The sequence below is a fragment of the Buteo buteo genome, chromosome 7, assembly GCF_964188355.1.
Source record: "Buteo buteo chromosome 7, bButBut1.hap1.1, whole genome shotgun sequence".
Classification (NCBI taxonomy): Eukaryota; Metazoa; Chordata; class Aves; order Accipitriformes; family Accipitridae; genus Buteo; species Buteo buteo.
This window is the reverse complement of record NC_134177.1, coordinates 32,475,435-32,499,029: the sequence shown is the minus strand read 5'-3', so window position 1 is coordinate 32,499,029 and position 23,595 is coordinate 32,475,435. Positions and strand designations below refer to the sequence as shown.

General features: G+C 47.2%; 3 protein-coding genes across 12 annotated transcripts in view; 2 read left to right on the top strand and 1 right to left on the bottom strand.

The window, feature by feature from the left end:
• Positions 1-9,551, top strand: part of PAK2 (p21 (RAC1) activated kinase 2) — a 48,094-nt gene extending 38,543 nt beyond the window's left edge. For all 5 annotated transcript variants that reach the window (XM_075032242.1, XM_075032241.1, XM_075032244.1 and 2 more), the window contains 4 exons: positions 394-493; positions 3,161-3,357; positions 3,917-4,054; positions 4,587-9,551. In XM_075032242.1, coding sequence (XP_074888343.1) covers positions 394-493; positions 3,161-3,357; positions 3,917-4,054; positions 4,587-4,673 — 522 coding nt within the window. In that variant the 3' untranslated portion in view covers positions 4,674-9,551. The remainder of the gene's footprint in view (positions 1-393; positions 494-3,160; positions 3,358-3,916; positions 4,055-4,586) is intronic.
• Positions 9,552-9,667: 116 nt separating this feature from the next.
• The window catches only part of LOC142032895 (aquaporin-12-like), a 31,130-nt gene continuing 17,202 nt past the window's right edge, over positions 9,668-23,595 (top strand). Inside the window, exons 1-6 of one of the 6 annotated variants that reach the window (XM_075032248.1) lie at positions 9,668-11,657; positions 13,633-13,773; positions 14,212-14,349; positions 14,838-15,147; positions 15,640-15,756; positions 16,374-17,422. In XM_075032248.1, the coding sequence (XP_074888349.1) occupies positions 14,287-14,349; positions 14,838-15,147; positions 15,640-15,756; positions 16,374-16,555 (672 nt within the window). In that variant the 5' untranslated portion in view covers positions 9,668-11,657; positions 13,633-13,773; positions 14,212-14,286 and the 3' untranslated portion in view covers positions 16,556-17,422. Of the gene's footprint in view, positions 11,658-13,632; positions 15,148-15,639; positions 15,757-16,373; positions 17,423-23,595 lie in introns of those variants that run through there. The other 5 variants (XM_075032249.1, XM_075032247.1, XR_012651023.1 and 2 more) reach the window with 5 other exon arrangements.
• On the bottom strand, positions 19,689-22,789 carry LOC142033279 (galactose-3-O-sulfotransferase 2-like). Its single transcript, XM_075033162.1, has 3 exons — positions 22,767-22,789; positions 21,224-22,175; positions 19,689-20,546 (listed from the first exon to the last, which is right to left on the bottom strand). Exons 1-3 carry the CDS (start codon positions 22,787-22,789, stop codon positions 19,689-19,691), a joined length of 1,833 nt encoding a protein of 610 aa, XP_074889263.1.

Genomic DNA, 23,595 nt, shown 5'->3' with positions numbered 1-23,595 from the left:
AAGTCTCACTGATTCTTCTTGGTGAGACTTCAGGCTAAAATGCTCTCACTTAATCCTTTATGGTTCCTCTGTAGAATTTGTGGGATGCATCAAAATTAAGGTCTGTGATTTCTGAGAGCATCTTGGGTAATGACTGGGTGATGAGTAGTTTAATTTATGGGTTTGTTAAGATAGCAGAGAAAATCCATGGCTAAATGATTTTTGACCTCATGAGATCTGGAGAGTATTTTTTAGCACAAGAGCTTCCTCTGCTGGTTATTTTAAACAATACCTGTTACATTTTTGCACTCAGCACTGACTGAGGGTGTAAGCATTGCTTTTGACTTTGTGTTTGCATACATAAATTCTATTTCCATATGCTGAATATTTTTATTTCTTTTTTCTCCCATCCAGTGCTTGCAAGCACTTGAGTTCCTACATGCCAACCAGGTCATCCACAGAGACATTAAGAGTGACAATGTTCTGTTAGGAATGGACGGATCAGTTAAACTAAGTGAGTATCAGACAATTGTTTCAATGTTCTGTTTTCCCTTTCATGGGAAATTTTGACTTGGAGAGTGTAGATAGGTAGAAGGAAAGTTGGCAGGGAAGTTTGGGGTGAATTTTTATTGACTATGAGTAATAGAAATTCATTCTGTGTAATAAAATGTATAACTCACAGGTAGCAGATATTGAAATTCTGAGGGCCCTAAGACTAAGGCTGTGAATGTGTTAGACCGGAAGGATGTTGAAGCAAACCTGTTGCCACATGAATATGCTGGTAAATGTGAAGTAACTGGCACCATACAATGAAGCAAAGATGCGAATGATTGCAAGAGAAAAATTGCAGCTAATTGCAGTTGCTTTGTTAGTCTGTTGAGGTTGTCATGACTTCCTTTTAATGTTTTGCCCTTTTCGTGAGAAGGTCACTAACAAGAAAATTGTACATTATTAACAATTTATATTGCAGTCTAGTCTTATGCTGTGCCTGTACTGGGTCTCCTTTTCTTGGACTGAAAATGTAACACACTTTCATTAATATAGTTGTGAAATGACAAAAGAAACTACTTGCTTTTCAGGTAATTGTTATGCATGCATGGACTTGTGTACAGTAAGTCGGTTTCTGGTGTGTGTAAATGTGTGGCAATAAAAAAATGTGAAACCACTTAAAGAAGCTGTCGGGACTGTTGAGAAGAGAGGTGCTTTATCTGACTTCTTGGTATATAGGAATGTGCAAAGCATAAAGTGACCAAAGAGTTAAGGGATGGTGTTTTTACAGTTGGGTAGGAATTTGAAATGCCATGAAAATGTATCTCAGCATTACTCCTTAGTCTAGATGGTTTGCAGTCTCATATTGTTTATAAGATGGAGTGCGAAGAAAGACTACAAGCAACCTGATTTGCTTACCAGCATTGTTGGATGCACTGCTTGCTTGCATAGGAGGTTTTATTTTTTTAAGGATATGATGTGTTTGTGTGCACCTGTGGATTCAGAGGCTGAAGATAAATGAATAGCTACAGCAGAGGATGTGGCTGAAAAGAGTTAGCTGGAGAAGGCTCAAAAATGTAAGAGCTGTCAAAGCAAAGCAGAGTGGCAAAAGGACAGGGTTAGCAGCCTATGTAAAGAAGCATCGGCCCCAGGAGATTGGAGGAAGATGAGGAGGAAGGAAGGACAGGAGAAAACGGAAGTCAGCTATAAAAATGTCCTATATAAAGGGGAGGTATTGTAATCAGTGTTGAGACAAGCTCTTTGGCTGTGTGATTATAGAGCTTCTAGCATTTGTTTAGGTGGAAGAAGCTGCACCTTCTTTTCAGGCTCTTCCCCTTCTCTGGGGGAATCTGGCTTCTGGGAGACTGGTGACAGGAGAAGTAAGAGATACCAGTCTACCTGTCACCACTATGTACCTACACACACACTACTGGTTGGTGAAGCTGGGTTCTACATCTTGCCTGCCTTTTCTCGCCTTGCTGGTGGCATGGTGCTGGAGGCCTCATTGGTAGGTCAGGAGACGTACACTGCTGCTGCTTCTCTGGTGTGTTCGTTGAAATAAGCTGTGCTTTGAGTTGAGTATGACACCTTGGTAAAGGCCAAGAAGTGCTGGTGAGGAACTTGGTAACTCTATAGGTTTGATTTTTTTTGTTGTTGTTGTTTGGTTTTTTGTTTGTTGTTTTTTGTGGTGTTTTTTTTTTTTTTTTAAAGTCAGGGTGGGGGTAGTTCTTTTTAAAATTGTACTCTTGGTACAACTTAGCACTTTCATGACCGTGGCTCTTCTGTTAGCACTGCTTGGCATAACGCTTTCAAAATTGACTCGAAATTTTAAATTCTCTCTCTCTTTCTCTTTCTCTCTCTCTCTTTTAAACTTAGTGTCAATGATAAGGTAATATCTGTCTCCTGCCTTAACTGTGTTCTTATTGATGCTTTACATGCCTGGGAAGTGGGAGTGCTGCAGCTGGATAAAGTAACATGATGGAACATGCATTGCTGCTGCACCTGAAGGCTATAGGAATAGGTGACTTTTCTCGTTTTCTTGAGTGTGGTTGTTCTCTTCAGTAGTTATCTTGTGGAAAGGTTTGTTTGTCCAGGTTCCTTCTGCTGAGTGGGGTAGCACTTCACTTATCTGACGCCTTGTTTTCATGTCTCTTGTCAGCTGTAGTACCTGTATTTAATGGCCAAATTGCTGTGAAATGTTGAACTCAATAGCTGCACAAATAAAATCTGTTTAGCAGGGTAGAAGCCACGGTTTGTGGATTCGTTTTTTCTAGTTCAGGCTGTATAACATCCTATGCACAGGACACTTGCCTTCTGTGTTCTGCTTGATTACTTTTTTGGCTGTTACCAGTCTAGGATCCTTGAAGGAAGGACTGGGCAAAATACTGTTCTTCTACAGGGTAATACTTTTGTCCCTTTCTCAGAGGAATAAAAAAAAAACCCTTTATCTTCATTCCACGGAATTCTGCCCTGCTTAAACACCTTCAGGTTTTGTATCTATCTTGCACGTTGGATTTTGTAATATGGAGAATGTAGTTGGGGGGGAGAGGAGGGGGAAAGAGGAGACATTTCCCCCAAGCCCCTCTCAAGTGTAGAGGAGTAAAATATATGTGTAGTAATAGAGAAGTCTTCTAGGAAGCTCACTTACTTGGAGTGCACCAATTTAACATTTTAAAATTCTGTTATCCTACAGCCGACTTTGGTTTCTGTGCTCAGATCACCCCAGAGCAGAGCAAGCGCAGCACTATGGTTGGAACTCCTTACTGGATGGCTCCTGAAGTGGTCACACGGAAAGCATACGGCCCTAAAGTGGATATCTGGTCTCTGGGCATCATGGCTATTGAGATGGTAGAAGGAGAACCTCCGTACCTCAATGAAAACCCCCTGAGGGTAAGAAGCCCAGATGTGGCTAGAACTGTTTGCGAGTTTTTACCATATGAATGTTTTCAGTAATTGTTCATTAATAATACCTACATTAAAAAGAAAATGAAATGAAAAAACCAACAAGCTTCAGCAGTGCAAGAAAATTCCTCCAAAAGGAAGCCAGCTGTTTTGAATTTGCAGTCAGCCCTACCCCAAATTTTTCTGTTTAGAAGATGAGTACCTGCCTGTAACTATAATATTGGACTTTGAACTCAGTCTTCTGTGGTAGGTTGGGGAAAGTAAATCCATTAGGCTGTGAAAAATGCTGCTTCTGTCAGAATCTGATACTTTCTTTGCCAAGGTAAGTATCTGTTGCCAAAAGATTTTGAACGTTATTTTGCTACTAGCAAGAATAGTTCATGACTGCCTATAACTGTGGCATTTTTACAGTTTTTCATCTCATCAGGGAGATGAGAAGTAGGCTGCAGAGCCCTTTCTCATCTAGACTAAGGAATTGCTTCTAGGCAGGTCAGTTTGGCATCTTCTAAAGGTTTGGCTTGGTTATACAATATTCCTCATTTTACAGGCTTTATATTTGATAGCAACTAATGGCACACCAGAGCTGCAGAACCCTGAGAAACTGTCCCCAATATTCCGGGATTTCTTGAACCGATGTTTGGAGATGGATGTAGAGAAAAGAGGATCAGCCAAAGAATTGCTACAGGTGAGAGTCAGCTTCTTCTCACAGTACGAGATAACAGAAGCCACAAGTAAGGTCAGCCTGTGATAAACTGCACTGTAGACTGGCACCCTCTTTTTTGTGTTTTCTTCTAAGGACTGTAGTGGAGAGCAGTTGGTAGGAACTAGAGTCATCAAACATTGTAACATGTGCTCTGAAGTCTTCCCATCAATAATCTGTGCCTTCATTCTGCCACTGCTAAAGCATCCAGCACTTTACGAACTTACTGTAATAGAGCCATTGAAGTGAGCAAAATGGGACTGAGAGAAGATGTTTGAGCAGGAAACCACTTTGTAGTGAATTATTGGAAAAGGAGAGGCCTAGGCTCTTTTGGGACGAGGAGGAATGTTTACCAGGCTTGAGGTGCTCTGGATCTGTCCCTTCAGGAGCTGGGCATTGATAACATTTAGGCTGCTTTTCATATCTCAGAATGAAAAGGTCTGTGTAGATATGTGACTTTTACTGGCTTTTTAAACTATGTCTTTCACTAATTACTGTGTTTCTCTCTTCCTGGCAGCATCCCTTCTTGAAACTGGCCAAACCTCTGTCTAGCTTGACGCCACTGATCTTGGCAGCCAAAGAAGCAATGAAGAGTAACCGCTAACATTACTGCCACAGCCTTCATCCTTTTGTTTGTTTGTTTGTATTTTACAAATCTTTATAATATATGAAATTGTTACACTTCTGGGGGGAGGGAAGGGATCTGGGGGGGTGGGAAATATCTGCAAAAGGGAAGAAACTCTCATCCAGAAGACGCCCAAAATAAATTGTGGTGACTCTAGCGATCCCTGTCTGGGGTCCAGAAGGAATTGAGGACTGAATTACTGGCTTCTTTTTTTTTTTTTTTTTTTTTTTTTATTTCCACACAGCCCAGAGATGCCACTTACTGTGCCTGGGGTTTTAGGGGTTTTTAACGACTTTGCTGTAACAGCTCCCATTCATTGTACCCTTCTGGGTACTCTCAATACTTGAATGACAGATTCAAGCTTTCAGAGAGCAGTACTAATTTTACCTGCTGATCTCTTTCATTCTCTTCTTCCTCTCCTCTACCTGTTTACTTTTAAATTGTTCTAGTAAGCTCCCATATGACTAGATTAATGGCAAGTGTGACAAATGTGAAGGTACATATTGCCCTTCATTTCTTTTATGGATTAGCTGTCACTGTATTGTAGAATTGACAACTTGGCTACTTAAGAAATTGTAATGTATTGAGATGTCTTTCACTTTTGAAGATGAATATGGAGAGAGGGGGAAGAGAAGTATTCAGCTGTTTCTTATATGCCAGTGCTCTGTGGACTTTTAATCAAAGATGTGGCCTCTTTGTAGAAACTTAATGATTGGTCAAGTCTTTGGATGTCAGTTTATGGATGTGTAGGTAGGGGTCAGATACTTCTATTTATGATCACATGATCAGCTATAATCAGGGCAAGAAAAAAATTCCAGCTGTCTTCCTGTCTGCTCTTTTTTTTTTCCCCCTGTTAGACTTGCTGGCCAGAAGCTTAAGGGGTAATGTGCTTGGTGCGGTGGTTCAAAAACATGTATTGTATCGTGCTCTGACTTGGGCTTTGGAAGTTATGCTGGTGCCTTTGACTTTCTTATTTTACATTTCCCTTCTTTGTATCAAATACATTTTTGTATATGTTGTAATTTTTTCCCCAAGCAAATAATGCATCAACCTATGGAGTTGTCAGAGTTTAAGTATTAGAGCTATTTTTTCCAATTTTGTATGTGCTCCATTTGTACTAATGAAATCAGAAGAACAAATAATCAGATCTGAGGACACTGAAGATACAGGATTTTTTAATTATTCAAACAGAAGATTATAAACACCTGGAAATGCCAAAGCGCTGTTCTGAAAAGACAAAAGCTGAGAGGGGAGAGCGGTGCTGTCAGAAGTTCATGGGGCTTATTTGACTGGCTAGTTCGAGGCTGAGGAGACGTGATATGGCACACCGATCCTTTCTCACTAAAGACATTGTACCAGCTAGAATGGCTGAAGTCAAACATTCAATGGAAGAAAAAGTGCCTCCCTCTGAAGGACAGTGTGCAACGTGAGCGGTTGTGTTCTTGGGTTGTTACCAGGGGCAAGTGCAGAAGAGCCTGTGCCCCTGGCTTCTTCCAGTGCTACAGTCTATGCATTTCAATTTCCCCAACGGTTTAACGAAGAGCCAACTGTAGTAACAATGTGCCAAATGATTCTGTGAAAGAACAACCATTACTTTAGTGGGATTTTATTGCATTCCCAGTGGGGCAGGACCTGGGACAGGTAGGGTTATGGCTGGGTATGGACAGAGGACCCTGAATAAGAAATTTTTGCACACTTTTACAAACATTGCTGGCAGAAGATAGAAGTAATTTTCAGATAATTTCAGTATTTGTATAGCAATAGAAATAACTACATTCTGGGGACTTGTAGCCAAGGTATGACAAAATCAACTTCCAGCTGAGAGCGGCTGGCCAGAACAGCGGGGGCTTTTTGTGTTGATGATGGAGGGGAAGCGGGGCTAGGGTCTCACAGCATCTGCTGCTGTGACTCACTAGCTTCTAGGAATTGGTGCGGTACCAACAAGATGCCTTGTTGTGTAGGGCACTGCAATATTGCAGTTCAGCTTGTGTTCTGCTCTTGCGTGGTAGTAAAAAATTGACGTTGGGTAAATTATGTTAACTGCTTCATCACAGGAATAAATCCCTCTAGCTATAAGCGTAAGAGTAGTTACGGTTTTAAATTTAAGGAAGTGTCTCATTCCAGGCAAGGAAATCTTAGATGCATTTCCCAGGCAAAATGTATTACGAGCTCTGGACTCTGTAGGCAATGCCCCTGGTTTGAGTGTGTCTGGCTCCCTGATCAAATGAAGTAGTGAGGAGGCTTGGCTGAGAAAAATCCCCCTGTCATACCAGTGATTCCCTCTTTGTCCGTTGCTGGCAATGGACTTTGTGAAACTCCTTGTGCCAGAGTTAAACTGGGAGCTTTTCTTTCTTTCTTTCTTTCTTTTTTCTTTTTTTTTGATGGCACAAGCTAGACAATAAGATAACTTGCGATTAAGTTTAGTTTTTTAAAAATAGAAAACAAAGAAATCATAAGTAATTTTAACTTATTAGTTCACTTTTATTGATGAATGAGAATGGTTTAAAACACACGTTAAAAAATTTGTCCAATTTAGTTTACTTAGGAGATGATTTCCAAACTTTCAGCCATGTTGGCACACAAAACTTGGCCCAGTCCAAAAGTTACCAAAACATATCTTGATGCTTGCTGTGCAACCTGGAAAGGTGCTTAGCTCTGAGGTTGAGAAGTATCCCCATCTCCCCTTCCCCACGCAGCAGCTTTATTGTTACGTGGTGAGGCTTCTCATGCCCTGCTGCCAGAAATCGGGGTCAGAGATGGAGCTGGCAGAAGAGGAGAGCCACAAGAAGGTTGCCATGCTGTGCGGTTTTGTCTTAGTTGATCGGGCACTGCTTTTCTAACGATGTCAGCTGGATGTGTCTGCAAGATTAAAAAATGCAAGCTGTGTTTGTTTTTTCCCCTGATGGGAGCAGATAGCATCCTTAAGACTTGCAGCAGGGCTGTTCAACTCTGCTGTATCACTAGGAGAGACAGAGACCAGCCAAGAGTTCGAGTAGATGATGAGAAGGGAAGGATTGCATCTGAAAGTGCCGGGATTCCCGTACATCTCGCATAAGATCCTGAGTCAGGGTCAAATACGCATGTGATACATATGAAGTGTAATGTACAGTGGTGTGGTTAGTTGGGTTTATGGAGCTGGGCAGCTTATGGCTGAGATGCACGTGTGCAGGGAATGCGTGACTCCTGGGATTTTCTTGTTATTGTAGAATAAACCGAACTTCTCATTAGAAGCAACTGTGGGGCTGGGAATATGCACTTTGACCTGCCTTAGGTGTTAACAAGACTAATTGTAGGCTCCCCCCCCCCCCCCCCCCCCGCCCAGCTCTCCAGTGCAAAAGGTGTGGCTAGAGCAGATGGGAGAGGCTGGGTCCCTTTGTCAGAGGGGATGGTGCTGGGGAGGGAGCAGGAAGGTTGTTAAGGGTCTCTCCAGCTGGAGCTGAATAAATAAATGTCTCTGGTCCATTTTTCCCTCTGTTCCTGACGCTGTCAATGGAAATGGAAGTAGGTGCAAGCTTTCTTTTTATTTTTTTAACTCTGTTCAGATTTTAATGTTGCCTTTTGTGTAATTTAATCCCATTATGTTATTTAATTGTTACTGCAATATTAACTACTGTATTTGTTGACTTTGTTTAATAACTGTTCTTTCAGGGCTAGAAATAAACTTTTAAAAAAATATTTGGGTTTTTCCCCCCCCTTCCCTGTCATGAGCTTATACCTTCTGAGACAAGAGTAGCTGAAAAGAGTACATGTTTAGATGTCTTAATGAGATTAACAATGTATTTGTTTGTAATTTAAGCTTCTTCCGTATGCTTTAATTATGATGGATGTAATTTTATGCTATACTAGCCTGTCCTGTTTCTTTTCAAATTTTATTACTCATCAGTGCCTGTACCAACCTCGTGATAACTGCAAGCTTTCCTTGCTGCCACACACTGCTGGCAGACAGTTATGCCTCCTGCAAAATGCTCCAGATCACTGATGGGAGGAGAGCAGCTCTGAAAGACCCTTTTTCACCCACGGTGGAAGAAAGATCCCTTGCCCTTCTTGTGAAGGGAGCAAAGCAAAGACCAGCCTAATTCGTCACAGTCGCATCTTCCACCATTCATTCACCGTCAGGTAGCCTTTTGATAGTGACTGGGGTGGGGACTGATGGGCCAGTAAACTGCAAGCGTGGCAATATGATGATGTTCTAGTAACTATTCTAAACAAGACCGCTTTATTGGACCGTGAATATCATCCAATATCCTGCGTTTAAGCATTATGGCGCAGGAAGTGCAGAGAATGAGCTGTCCTGGTGCCTGCTTGGAAGACGCGGCTCCCAGGTCTGCACTGTCTCCACTGATTAGCGTTTGACCAGCAGAGCTGAACAGGGTGAGGATGCTGGGTGTCGACAGCTCGCCTAGGACTTGGGATAGATCGATGATGACTGTTGGTAGGCTGCGGAGAATCACTTGTGGTTTTCATTGGAACTACAAACATGGTGCAGCGTGTTGATGTGGCAGTCTAGCTAAAGAAAAGGACATCTAAATGAATTTACTTTGGGGGTGAGACCGGTTCAGTTGAAATCCAGATGAAGTTTCTGTCTTGGTTGTGAATGTCAAGGACTCATTGTGTGTTTCCCATGTGTTATTGGGAAATTGTCTCTTCCCCTTTCTTGCATGTTGTACAAGCTTTGCTCATACCACTGACAAAGGGAAATGAAGAAACCACTCGTCTTCAGAAGCCTTTTCAACCAGACATGAGAATGTTGTTTTGCACAAAGCACTGTTCTCTTCAGGTTAATTAATTTGTTGTAGTATCTTTGTCTTTATATATACTTGACCCTTTATGCATTTAAACTGATGTTCTCTAACTCTGCATTTAAGTGATTTTGCATTTAATTTAGGGGGGAAAAGTTGACGAGAGAGAAGGTGCTTAGTGGAACTCACTAATTATCTGGCTGTTGGTACTTGGGCTGCTTGAAGGAGAGCAGGGTTTTGGCTGAACATGGTTTGCACAAGTTGGAAGTTGCTAGTCCTTGCCTGATAAACCCTATTAAGTCTTGTGTGAACTTGCTCATCCCTTGCATATACCTGGCCTAGGCTAAAACCAAGAGCAGCCCTATCTTTTTGGATCTGTTTATTCAAGATTGAGTGTTTAAAATGTTCTTCAAGATGGTAAAGTTGGGGGCAACGATTTCTCCCTTTCAGGGCTGCTGTTTTGGCTGCGGTGAGTTCACCGCAAAGCTGAGCGCAATTATTTGGACTGTGCCAGCAGCATGCTGGTTAAAACCAGGATGGCTGAAAACTGAAAAAGGATCTTCATTTCTAATGAGCATTTTCACAGTGGTGCCTGAAGAATAGTGTTGGGTTTCAGTGCAATTCTCATGGGTCGTATGCGAGCACAGCAGTTGTCTGCAAATGCCTGCTTCCAGGGATTTGTACCGCTGCATTTTTTCCTACTTCTATAACTTGCATTTTGAAGATTGTTTTTAATGAAAATAGCCATCCTCAGTCAAGTGAGAAAGGTATGTGAAACTGTGCTGAGCTCAGCTAAATTCTTGATGTTGCTCTCCAGACATGTGGAGGAGGCAGGTTTTTCCAAGAGCTTTTTTCCCTACTTTGAACTCCAGTCTAAGTAAGGATTTATTTTTTTTCTTGAGGGGAGAAAATACCAACAAATGAGAACAATTAATTTCTGACTGTAATTTCTCTACCTGCAGTCTGTTATGAAGGAGGAGGGCAGTGCTGATGCAGCTTCTCATGCTGTTGTTCCCTTATTGCAATGGTGATAACTGCTTTTTCCCGTTCCTGTCTGCCAGCCAGCGTCTGCAGGGGAGTATCTTCCAGTACATCGTAACTTCATTTCAAATCCCATTTACCTATTGACCCAATTATTGAAACAACCTTTGGGGAATGATGATTTCTTATTTTTTGTTTTTAATGGGGTTTGCCCACTGGGAAGTTAATCGTTGCTCATTCTCTTTAGGACACTAAAAGGCCACCAGACTGCTGCTTTGGAGAAGATGTAGTGAGTCAGTGGAGAGGAGGATGGGACTGGAATAGCAGACAGTATGTCTCAATCCAGAGATCTCAATGCACAGACACCAGTTTCTGGTGTTTTCAGAAGGGCTTGTGAATAATGAATCTGGCTTGGTATAGCTGTGGATCAACGGAGAAGACACTGATGTGACTCGGGGCATCTTCATGGGATGTTCTGGAGGGGGGATAGATAGATGCTTTTTTCCCATGCTGGGTACAGGGGTGACCTTCCCAGGGACATACGTCTCCTTTGAATTCAAGGTTTCTAGAGCCACGGATGATCCATCTTTGTTATTTTTTCCTCCCCATAAATGCTTGTTCCAAGGATCCAGGTCTTCTGATAAAGCCCAATTAACTTGTGGCTCTCCCTGAGCCCTTTTCACCTGGCTGCCTGTGGGAGGAAACCTGCTGCTGGGTGTCTGCTGCCTTGTCGCAGCAGCTCATAACAGGTGGCTGCTCTTGGAAAGCTCTTACCCACCCCCCCATCCCAGTAAAACTCTCCTTAAATAACCTTACATCAGCTGTAGCTGTTACCTCTTTGTGGGTGAAAATAGTGTGGTGGGGGGAGCCATGGTGGTTCTGTTTAGTTTTTGTTACCCTTCAATGTTTCTGAAGAGTGTTTATTTACTTAACTGTGGAAATGCCAGCTTGTTCCTATCCCTTGGCTAAAATAACCCCCATTTAAAATACCTGCATTTGAAGCTGTTGTAGTTCTTGACAGCCCTGAAAGCAAATTTGCTTTAGAAAAGACACTGATGTTCCAGCCACAGAAAAGCCGTTTTCAGTGGGAGTACTTGAATTTTTGGAGAGTCTCATTTCTAGAAGAGCAGCCATGCGAAGCTGCATGGACTCTTGAAGGTGTTTTGCTTTTGCAGTGGCCTGAAGATGTGCTCCAGTACAGAGGTTGCAGCGTGCCCCCTTCTGCTGTCACTGCTAAAGCAAGGTAGGAAATGAGCTGCTTGCGTATCTGTCACTGGTGTTATTTAATCCCATAATTATCCTCGTAAGTAACAGCTTCCAGCTCCTCTCTCCAGCCTGGGTTAAGTGTCCCACAATTGCAGGATGTGCCGTGGGCATAGTTACAGGCGATGGACGGGAAATAGTTTTTAAAGACCTCTGAACATTTACTTCCTAAGGCCCAACTCTTAAAATGCTTGAGAAGAAGGGAAAAAAATCAGTTCCTGTGGGAAGGAAGAGATGTTGGGAAATTTTTTTTTTTTTTCAGTTTTACCATGGGTGTCACAATGTTTTCCATGTCACAGCTGTGTTTGGAAGAAGGGGACAAGAATGCACTTGCTTCTTAGGCATTAGTGCATGGCAGCTTTCTCTTGTAAGAGTAGCTAGAAGTATTAGTGTAAGGGACATGTGTTAACCCCCCTTTTTTTGTTGATCTGGATGAACTCTGCTCCGTGGCTGAGATGTTCTCCAGAGGGGACCTGTCAGAAAGCTCTCACCTGTTCTTTCGAAACCCTCTGTTGAAACCAAGGTCCAAATGCTCGGAGGAGGGATTGAGACGTGGTACAGAAAGTTCTGTGGCATTCTTCTGTGCAAACTGTCCATCTGTCTCCTGCGTCCCATGAGCCAGCAGTTCTCTTCCAGGGATTTGGTGTGGGCTGGTGTCACTGGGTCCTTGTAAGGTTTTGTTTCTAAAGATAAAACTCTACCAGTTTCTCTACTTTTGAGAAACACAAAAGTAGGGGAGATGGAAAGAAACTAATTGGATTGTGATGTTAAATTTTTTTGTGGTCTCTTCTGCAGTGATGAGTGGCTTTGTCTGACCAGCACTTTGCTGCCAGAGGTGAATTTTCACAAGGCCAAAAATATTAATTTTATGGGTCTCTTAAAGCACATTTCATCTTCTGCCAGGGCGTTTCCTCATTTGAGGTGAAAGATGCATGCTTCCCCTGTCTTTTGGAGAGAGGAATGGGTTAAAAATGATAAACCTGTGATATGTTTTGAGGCAGGCCAACTAGAACCAGGGCAGTTCTGGTGGGGAGGAGGGGAAGGCTTGGACAATGGGCTGTTGCATCGTGGTGCCTTTCCTTGCTCGGGCTTCCCAAGGTTTCCAAAGCAAGTGCTGTGGGTGGCGATCACTGGGGACCAGGCACCTTCCCCAAACCACCCTTGGGTGGGCACTTGGTGGTAGAAACAACTGTGGGAATAAAGGTGAAAGGAGGGAGAGTGTTGCAGGAGGAGGTGCTGAGGCTGGCCGTGACCTTCACAAACATCTCCAAAATGCCCTACCAAAACGTCGTGTTTCTTTTCCACTGCGGTAAAGGCTATAAGGGAGAGAGGCCGAGCAGCTCCGATCCCTTTGAAGTGTACGCTCCTGGTTTTCACGTGTTGGTCTGCGTTGCCATAGCCGACTTGCACTGTATTAAGTGCCTCATCCCTGGCTCAAGCGTGCTTCAAACCTGTCTCCTAGCGATTTCTTTTGCAAATGACTAAGGGGGGGAAATAAAATGGCATTAAGAAAAGCCGTTGGCTCCTTGCATGTGATGGGGTGGTGGGAGGAGCCTGTGTTACCTGCCAGTGCTGCCTGCGCAAGGGTGCAGGACCGTGCTTTGCCCTGGGGATGAGGTACCCAGCATGGTGGTCCCAATGCCCAGCTGCTGCTTCGCGGTACGTCCCACCACTTGTTCCCATGATAGCAGAGCACACCCTGGGCACATTTATCCCTGCAGCATGCCGGCGATGAAGGAGATGCTATTCTGACTGTATGGATGGGAAATGTGGGCTCAGGGTGGTGTAATTTCTGCTGCAGAGAAGTGACCCAGGAGACACATAAGGAATTGTTTATGCTCTGTTAACCATGAGTCCCTGATAACATGACATTATCCACCCCATCCCATCCTTCCTGCCATGGCCTGTGCTGCTCTCATGCTTTCCATCACTCGCCATCCCCTTTTTTCCCGCAGACCCCAACAGCGAGAGCCTAGGGTTCCCCAGTGACCTGGCAGGACCTGGTGCAGAGGATGCAACCACTGGAGTCATGTGTGGAGCAAACATGGCATATATTGTCACCTACAATTGCCACTGACTTCATCATGTAGTCAAAGGTCTGACCCAAATGCATTTAGATGGTGTGGGTTTCAGAAGTTAGGTAATGACAACACCATGGGGTCATTTTGGTGGAGCTGGGAAAGATCCTGTCCCTGTTATGCGTGGTACCAGCAGGAGGAGTTGAAATGTCACTGTTGCTAAAATGCCACCTGCAGACCAGTGGCCCATGCAGTTGGTGCCACCACCAACAAATGAGGCGAGGTCTTACTCAAGACAAGCACAGGGAGCAGTAAGCAAGCCAGGCTTTCAAATTGGCCAAAGACAAATTTTGCTGTGGCTTAGAGTGGCTCTGCCCCAGAGAAATGGGAACCCTTTGCATGGGTTACTGGCTTTCTAAGAGTCCCCTTGTGTCCCAGGCTTTGGGATTGGGGCAGTAGATTGCATTTTATGGTGCCAAGCAGAAATGAAATCAAGGTTTTTCCTTCTTCTGGAAGACCTGAGCAGCTCTGGGGAGCTGCTGCAGCCTCTCAGATAAGAATGCTGGGGGTTGGAGGCTGAGCAGCCACGTGATGGAGATTAACATCGGGACCTGCTTGCTGGGACAAACAACTCGTTGGCTGATCCAGGTGCGGGTGAGTCCATCCGCTCCCTGTGGCAGCAGGCATTGCCCTGCAAAGGAGAGGGCAGCATGTGCCATGTTTCCCAAGCCTGTTGGGCTGTGCCACGTTTGCTTACGCATGGCTTTATAAAAAGGAGGTGCAGAAGCTTTCTCTGCTCCTTCCCAGGGTTTGGTTCAGTCTCTCTCCCCTGCACAGCCTTGGCTATGGCTGGCCTGAATGTCTCCATTGCTTTTTTTTCCCTGGTTGTTGGGGTGTGCCAGGTGCTCAGGCAGCTTTCCAAGAGGCTTCTGTCTCCTGGAGCATACGGCTGCCTTGCTAGAGAATTTGCTGGCTCGTTACAGTTGTGCACAAGCTGCCTTGAGCTGAGGATGCTGTTGGAGATTGGTCTGTGGGGTGGTGGTTTTGGCCCAGATGTGGTCCTGACTCTGCTCTTCCTCCTCTTCGTGGTTCATGGTGCCTCTTTTGATGGAGCATCTGCCAACCCAACCATCTCTCTCCAGGAGTTCCTGCTCCTTGAGTCCAACCTCGCCGCAACTGCTGCCAAGCTGCTGGCCCAGGGTGTGGGCATGGGGATGGGATGGGCTGTCACCAAGCTCTACTGGTCCTGGGAGCTGACGCATTTCCACCTCATCCAGAACCTGATAGCATCAGAGTGCAGCTCCTCCATCCATACCTCTCTGCACCATGCTGCCTTTGTGGAAGGCACCTGCTCTTTCTTTTTCCACCTCGTCCTTCTCAAGTTGTGCCAGAGTCACCCGATATACCGGGTCCCTGCCCTGGCAGCGACTGTCACCTTCCTGACCTACACAGGTGAGCAGCATCTGCCTTTCTTTTTCGAAGAAATTAAGAAAAATACCTAATTTGTGGGGGAGGAACTGTCCCTCTTTCATCTTCCAAGACTTAAGAGATAATGATTACTAAGATATTTGTTTTCTACTTATTTGAGGGAATATTCATTTGGGGATGAAGACTGCAGTTTAGGATATCTAGGCAGCAGGTGAAACGTTGGCACATGAGAAGCCATGGCTTGCCCCAAGACTGGGAGCACTGTCTTTGAATGTCCCCTAACGCAACCCTTTGCTCCGGCACTGAGCTCTTCTTCCTGCAAAGCTCAGGGTGACAAGGGTGGGATTTCCCCTTGTGCTGCTATTACACAGTCCAAGAGATGCAGCTGCCAGAGCCGGGCAGCAGCAGAGATGCTCCTGGCAGGCAGGAGGGGTCACGGGTCTCCTGGCCCAACAATTTGTCAGTCTTTCAAAGGATGTAAGCGAGACTGATGGCCATGCTTCTCTTCCCATGCAGCTGTACCATTCACGGGGGCCTTCTTTAACCCTGCTCTGGCTGCAGCCACCACCTTCCACTGCTCGGGGAGTAGCTTTTGGGACTACATCCAGGTTTACTGGCTGGGTCCCCTTGCAGGTGAGATCTGCCTAGGAGGTACCGGGGGGCAGGGTTTGGCATGGGGGACAACGGGCAAGGCAGAAATGCTGGGTGTAACACAAACTATTCCTGGCAAAGGGCTAAACTTGTGTCTTGCCAGTGGCAAGTGTCCTTTTCTGTCCCCCTTCCCTGTTGCTCGAGTCATCCCTTTGCTATCCGATTTTTTAATGCAATTTCTATGTGGGGCATAGGCAAAAACTCTTCCTGAGGCCAAAGTTTGGGGGAGATGAAGCAAAGATGTTTTAGGGCAACGATTATCTGAGCTATGCTATTGAGGTTGTCCACAGCTTCAGGATGACCACGGGGAGTCGGATACATGCTGCCTAGAATGCAGAGAGCGTGGACAGAAGACTGCTGGTGTCATTTACGGCCCTTTGGAGCCAAAACTAAGCCTTGCTATGAAATTAAGGACACAATGGTTAAATTCTCCTTAAAGTAATATAGTAAGGGTCTTTCAGATACTGTTAGTGGGGACTTCAGTGGTGCTGAGATAGATTTTGGTCATGATGAAGGTTGTAGCAAGGGCCTGAAAATGACTGCTCAGCTGTGGAGATGCTCGATGCAGCACACCAAAGGGGTCTGTGCTCTCATTTCAGGGATGCTCGCTGCCCTCTTGCTGTACCAAGGCAACATCCCACGACTCTTCCAGAAAAACCTCCTTTACAGCCAGAAGAGCAAATACAAGATACCCAAGGCAAGGATGGTGGCGCAGGTAGAGGGTGACAAAGTGCAGCAGAAGAGGAAAGGGGAGAAGAGCAACTCCGAGCCTTGTGCCTGAGCCGTGGACGGAAGCCAAGGAGGTCCCTGCAGCCCCTCTCCTGGGAGTGGGTTTCCTGGTGTGGAGGATTTTGCTGCTCGTCCAGCCCAGCACCCATCCTGCCCATTCAGTCACTGCCACAGGGTGAGATTTTGTTTTTTAAAGCATTGCAAAGGAATTGGCCAAGCTGGCCTTGCAGGATGTCTGAATCCCTGAGCTCCTTTGGGAATAGCTTTGAAAGTCTCCCTGGAGAGCCTGAAATGTTTCAAGCCTGCATCGCTGGCTCAAGCGGAGGGGAAAAAAACCTAATACTTTTGCATAAATTGCTGGTTGTCTTGTATTGCCAGGAAGCTTGCAGAAAGTCAGGACCATTATGTGGGTAGGCTTGAGCAACTCCTAGATTATTGCATCGTGCAATGCTTGAAAGAATCTGACTGGGTCTCTTGCAGCCATAAAAACAAAGCATAAACAAGTAACTGCCTTGGAAACTTGGGATGAGGAGGAAGCAGGCTTTGATCTTTAAAGTTACTAAATGGATATTGGTCAAAAATTGTGTTCTTTGAGTTAAACTGAGGTCCTTGAATTGCATAAACTGAACCTAGCAGTTCTTGGAGAGGAATTAAAAGTGCTCCAGGGCAAGGGAGTTCAGTGGCCACAGGACACCCTGCTCCTCTGTGAATGCAGCGTTTAGCCTGGCTTTTGTGTGCTGTAAAGCATCAAGAAACAGTACACAAAGTGTCTGTGGTTAAAAAACGAGACCCAGACTGCTGGTATGCAGCCGGTGTAGGTGAGCAAGTGCATCCCAGGGCTCCTTTCCTTGTCTACGTGAAATATTCCTAAAGATAAGATTACAGTTTGTGGAAATAATAATAAAAACATATGTTGTGATTGGCATTTGGGTGAGTGATGTCATTCCTGTGAGCTCTGCCGGGGGGAGATGAGCCCATCTGATCCCCAAAACCAGGAGATGCCATGGCAACATCCAAACTGACTCTGCCCTGCCTGCTGCTTGCTCTGGAAGGGCAGTAATCTGGGTGGAAACACCTGCTAGGGAAACGGGGCTCCCCCCAGGCAGTGCCAGGGCCAGGGCACCCCATGGGTGCTGCACACCGGGGGTCTCTCCACAGGGAAGAGCAGGGGCAGGGGCAATCCCATGTGCAGCATCCCTGGAGCAGGGCTGCTGGGCATGGCTGGATACTGAGCTGCTGCCCAGACGTCTCCCCCGTCCGTGCTGAAAATGGCCAGTTGCTGCATTTTGCAGAAAATAGTCTACTTTGCAGGACCTCTCTGGGTGGAAAATTCTTGCGTTGAATATATTATTGATGCGCCCATGACTTTTTGGAGCAATTGGCAGGGTGCGTGCTCTGGGGCAGGCTGTGCTTTTTGTGCGAGTGGGCGCAGGGAGAGGTGATGCTGTGGTTGTATGAGTGACCCTGCCCTGGGTCACCTTGGCAGGAGCTCAAGCAGGGAAGATCAGGCTCCTATTGACTGAGTTGCAAACAGTGAATAAGGAAGTGGCACCCGATTAAAATCTGGAGTGAAGGCATCAGATGCAGGTTTGGTACCCAGGTGCCAGCCAGGCACCCCCCCTATGTCCCCTGTAGGTTTTTGGGGGGCGACCCTGGCTACGCTGCCCATGGGCTGCCCATCTCCCTTGCTTGCGTGGGGGATTGTCTTCTGGGGTGAACTGCCCACCCAGGAACCCAGAGGGGAGCTGGACCTCTGCCAACCGTGACACCACACCACGTCCCACCAGGAGAAATGAGGGAAGGGACCAACACGGCGATACATGGACATGCCTCGGAGATGAAACTTTATGGAACAAGTGACACCCCAAAAACCATGCAGCAAATGCCCTCAAAATTATGTCCCCATATCATGCCTGGCTGGATGCTCAGTGCTGCCTGGTCCCTTCCAGGGAAAGGCAGTGGGAACGCAGTCTGGCTTTTAGCCTGGCTAAACTGTGAGCAGGAGATGGGGCACCTTCGGGTGGAAACCGAAACCTTTGAGGCTCTGCATGGCTGGCCAAGGGAGAGCCTGGGATGCTCAGATCCCCTCAGCAATTTTTTCTGAACCTCTTTTGGTTTGGAAATTGTGCTGAAAATCCTGAGACAGGGCCTCTGTACATCCAAACTGATTTGCTGGCTCTGCTTTTGATTTGAGGCTAAGTGTAGGATGTGAAAAATAAGGTTGGCTAGCCCACTGCAACCCATTCTTGTGGTATTTTTTCCCCAGGCAGAACATGGAATATTCCTACAGCTGCTCCAAGCAGTGGATTGGGTTATCTGGCTGCAGAGATGCTCATGAGATGTCTCCTGGATGCATAGGAATTTAACTTGCAGTCTGACACTGCAGTCTTGGCATCAGCTCTGGGGTAGGATGCTGATCCTATAAATGCAGCATACGAGTGCAGCATCTGAAGGCAGCTCATAACCACAGAGTCAGGGCAAAAAAAATGCTAAAAACACTAAAAATGCTGATTTATTTATTTCTTTTTTTTCCCCCAGGATATATTCATTTTTTTGAGGTTTGTTTCTTGGGCTGCTGAGGAGACCATCTACTGGGCAGACTGATGTAATTAAGGGGAACTTAATAGGAGTGATGGTGAATATTGTTATTTGTAATTAAGAGGCTGCTTTTCCAGCACAGTAGCATTAAGGCGTAGTGGAGGAGAGTCACAGCTGGACAGACTTGTTCCCAAGCTGTAAATCAAGCTCCGCAGCTCTGATTTACAGCTTGGCCATGTGCTGTTATGGTCTCCGTCGTGGGGCCGAGGACTTGGGCTGCCCTCCTGGTTCTGCTCCTCACCACTGGAGTTGGTACTACGCAGCGCAGAGCCCCCCCGGATTGCCTCCTTCAAGGCTTCAGCTGCCAGTTGGCGGTTTTTGCCCTGTTTGTTCAGGAGCTACCCTGGAAGAGTCATGTCGTGTTGAGCCCCTGGGACCCCCCCACTGCAGCCCGTCCTGCTCCGCAGCAACGGCGGTATGTAGCACCCAAGAGCTCGTGCGCAGTCCTGCACGGAGGTGGCTGGGGTCTCTCGTGGGCAGCTCCCCCCTGCCCCAGGGCAGAAGCAGCCCCAGAGTCTAGGAGGTGAGCACCTTGCTGTCCTCAGCAAAGGCGGCTAGAGAACGATGCCTGGAGGGGAAAAGGAGGCTTAGTTTTGGGTGCCCTCCAGCTTGTGCCGTAGGGCATTGCCCTGCTGAGAGGGAGCGGGCTGGGGGGGCTGGGGGGGCTTGCGGGCAAACTGCTTCTTGTAGAGAGCGCTGCTGTACTGCAGCTCCGGGGTCACCAGCCGCCGGCACATGTGCTCCATCTCCTTGTCCAAGCCCTGCTTGAGGTTATAGCCCAAGATCTTTGCATTGCCGTGCTGCAGGGGCTGCAGGGAAGAGTCCTTGATGTCCTTCGGGGCCACGCTGCCCGTCCCTTGCAGGCAGGTCCTCGCCAGCTCTGCCTGCCTCTCCCGAAGCACCTTTACTTCCTGCTGCATGCGCTCCCTGCCAATGTCTCGGTCGATCCTTTCCCAGAAAGTCCTGTTGAAGTAGGTATAGATTTCCCAGTCCAGCCTGTTCCAGTCCTTTATCTTCTCCACGATGGTGTCCGAGAGGGGGGACTTGGTGCTGCTGTCCCTGATGTTGAGCGGGAAGGAGACGACGCTGTCCAGGTCCCAGCACAGTATCTCCTTCAGCAGCACCATGGACTCGTCAAAGTACTCGGAGATGAGGAGCAAGTCAAAGGACGCCTCGATGGCCTTCAGCATGAGTTGCACCCGCTTAGCGGAGGCCTCTCCATTGGGGTTGAAGCCAAAGTCAAACGTCATGAGGTTCTTGGCATAGTGGCTGTCACTCTTTGCAGGGTTGTAGTAGTGGTAGGGCTGGCTGAGGAACTGCTCCAGGCTGCGAGCACGGGAGAAAGCCGACGTGCCCTTGTAGTACGTGAAGGAGGACTCCATGAGCTGCACAGGGTTCCTCAGGATGGAGAAGTAGACAGCTGAGCTGGATACCACTTTCTGCACCTGTGGAGGAGAAAAAGGAGGTTTTAAAGGTGGGGTGGGGAGGAGGGACCTGCTTGCTCACAGTCCTGTGCTCTGCTGGCAAGCAGAAACCCTTGCTGGGGTTGGAGGTGGTGGGTGCTGGGGAGGGTTTCAGAGTGCAGCTCATCAAAGGAGCATTTGTGTCAGCTGTGGGGAGCCCCAGAAGAGGCACACAGGGAGAGCAGTGACCAAAGCTCCCTGCTACATGCTGCCACAGCTGGGTGGCCTGCCTGGACTTGAGATACATCCTATCTCCTTGCCTTTCCCCAGATCTGCATGTCCTCAAGTGGCATCCACAAAGGTGGATGCTGGGCATGGCTGACCTGAGCTGATGCACTTAAGGTGTTCTCCTTTTGCAGCTGGTACCCTCCAGACCTGTCCAGGGAGCAAGACATCTCCAAGGGCCCACCAGACAAGAATAAGATGATAGTTGCTGACTGCTACAGATGCTGTCCCCTAGCTTGTCTCGGGTCACAGCACGGAAGCTCTCAGGAGATGCCCATAAACATGCAAGGTACCTGGGGGCAATCCTGTCTCTCTTTAGCCTAATCCCTGAAGAGTTTACCTGCTCTATGGGTGTCCCACCTTGCTCCCCATGAGCCCTTCTCTCCCTCCCCTGTTCGCCCCTCCCGAGTCATTGCAGCTTTGCCTGTACCTACCTCTGGCTGCAGGAATCGCATGTGGTGGCAGAGGATGTTGAACCGCCGAGGGCTCCTGGGGGAGAAGCCCTGCACGAACCTTGCAAAAAAGTGGTGTGGGTAGGAGAGCTGGTTGCCACCCCCGATGGGGAAGGCGAAGGTGAGGTTGTGCGTCTCGCCGAAGCGGAAGAGGACGTTCATGACGGTGCTGCTGGCACTCTTGTGGACTTTCAGGAAGACAATGTCAGTCTTGGGCTCACACTTCTCCCTGTGAGAGGAGACCCCTCTGGCCTGGTGGCCTTCTCCAGGTGTCACCTCTTCAACCTTAGAGACTTCTGTCCAGCCTGGGAAAAATCTCTTCTCCAGGTCTGTCTTGTAAAGGTCCTCTGCCTGTGGAGGTTGAGCTGAATTTGGCACAGTGTGTTTAAGTGAGCTGTCCCACTGATGGTGGGGGAAACCCATGGCTTGAGGTTGCGACTGGGTCTGTACCACTGCCTGGGTCATTCCTGGTGGTGGAATTCTCCTCTGCTCCTCTGTGGTCATCCTGTTTGCAAAGGTAATGAACTTGCTGGTGGCAGCGTCAGCATCTCCCAAAACTGTGGAGGTCCTCCCAGGAAGACTTTGAGAAGGACCCTCTCTGGTTGCTTTTTTCAGGTCAGGAAGCAGGGATTTCAGCCTCATGGATGAAAGATTGGCTTTCACCTTCTTGCTGCTTTCCACAGGCTGCCATGTCCAGTGCTCCTCTTGACTGTCTGGGCTGCTTTCCAGTGGGGTCTCCTGGCTGAAGTACAGATGCATCTGAAAAATGTCCTGCGCACTCTCAGTTGAAGTGGGGCCTGGCATGGTTTTCCTCTGCCAGTGCGGGGAAGTGTCCTCCCACAGCGGGTCGGGGGTCTGGAGGGCAGAGGTGAGCAGCTTCTGGCCATGGTCCATGGTCTGCCTCAGGGCACGCTCCACCTTGCACTGGCAGTTTCTGTAACAGGGAGGACACTAGGCTCAGAGGATGGAAGGAGCGTGCTCCTCTGCAGCCCAACAACCCCCCCCTGCAGACACCCCGGAGCGTGTTGCCCTGTCTTTCTTGAGGTGGGTGGCATTGCTGGTAGGTGTAGAACTTGACCACTGCCCTGGGAGGTTGGGGTGGGTGCAAGAAGAGGAGGACAGGTCAGCAGCGATGTGCTAATGCCCCTGTCCTTTGGAGCACAGTGGGCTGGTGGAAAGGGGGAAAGCAAGAGAAGGCAAGGAGAGAGAAAAGCAGGTGGCCTAGAGAAGCTGGAGGAAAGTTTGCAGATGACCCCAGATTGGGAGGACTGGGAGGATGCTCAAGGGTTTTGAGGCCAGCCAGGACAAAGCCCAGAGCAGCGTAGTCTGAACCTAGAACAGCCTCAGGTCTGGCCAGGGCATAGGGGTTGGATGTGAAAGCCCTTGAGGCATCCTCTCCTGCCTGGATTTTCCTCCTTGTCTAGAGAAGACACTGTTGGGTGGTTTTCAGGAGGGCGGTTTTGAGCCCACCTCAGTGGTCAGCCGGAGGATGAGGTGCAGATTTGCAATTCTGCTTTGGACCTACCTGGGAGGCTGCAGCTTCTCCATGACTTGAAGCGTGACCAAGAGGAAGATGAGGAGGCTGAAGATGACCCAGTACCGACCTGGCTGGCACCTGTATATTGCTTTCAACTTCCTGCAAGGAAGCAGACATTTCAGACCATTAGTAGGTAGAAGAAATGCATGTGTGAGGCAGAGGGGAAAGATGCCTTGCGACTTTAAAAAAAATTTTTTTTTTTAAGGTGAGGTCATGTTTTCATGGGTGGAAGAGGTGCAGAGGCAGTGATAACCAACGAACCTCAGAGGCTGTGCTCAAGCAGTGTAGCTTAGTGGAAATTTCCATCAGGGACACAAATATCACACTGAAAGGTAAACAAGTGATAACCACAAAGTCCCTTGGCTGCTCAGGGACGCCTCACTGGCACAGCCTGAGCTCCCGCTTCAGCAGCAGGAACAGGCACTGCTTGCATCTTTCCTGGCCTAGAAATATTGGGACCCTATCTTTGTTAAAAAAACCAATAAAACTTTGTTTTGCCTGCTCTCCCCTTCTCTCAATGCCTGCCATTGGAGGTGATTGCCACCTTCCCAGCCTGCAGATGTGATGCTACCGTGGGGGCCCCAGCTGTGCCTCTCCGGTGTGTGACCTGGCTTTTAGTCTGATTTTAGCCAAGTCTATGACAGCAGTGTGATTTCTTCAAGTCATCAGCACTAAGCTATGGGGTTTTGGGTTGTGTATGGGGACATTCAGGCCATGAAAAAACATTGCCATGGGACTTTTACTATTTGTAGGGCTTGCTACAAACCCTGGTGGAGCTTGATTGTAGTCTTAATCTTAGTCTCAGTCTTAAGCGGAG

Excerpts from the sequence above, each read along its gene's own strand:
- LOC142033279 (XM_075033162.1), bottom strand. The coding sequence starts at position 22,789 with ATGGAGAAGCTGCAGCCTCCCAG. Across the intron at positions 22,176-22,766 it reads GAGAAGCTGCAGCCTCCCAG|AAACTGCCAGTGCAAGGTGG; the intron begins GTAGGTCCAAAG and ends TCCCTGTTACAG. Across the intron at positions 20,547-21,223 it reads TGCGATTCCTGCAGCCAGAG|GTGCAGAAAGTGGTATCCAG; the intron begins GTAGGTACAGGC and ends TCTCCTCCACAG.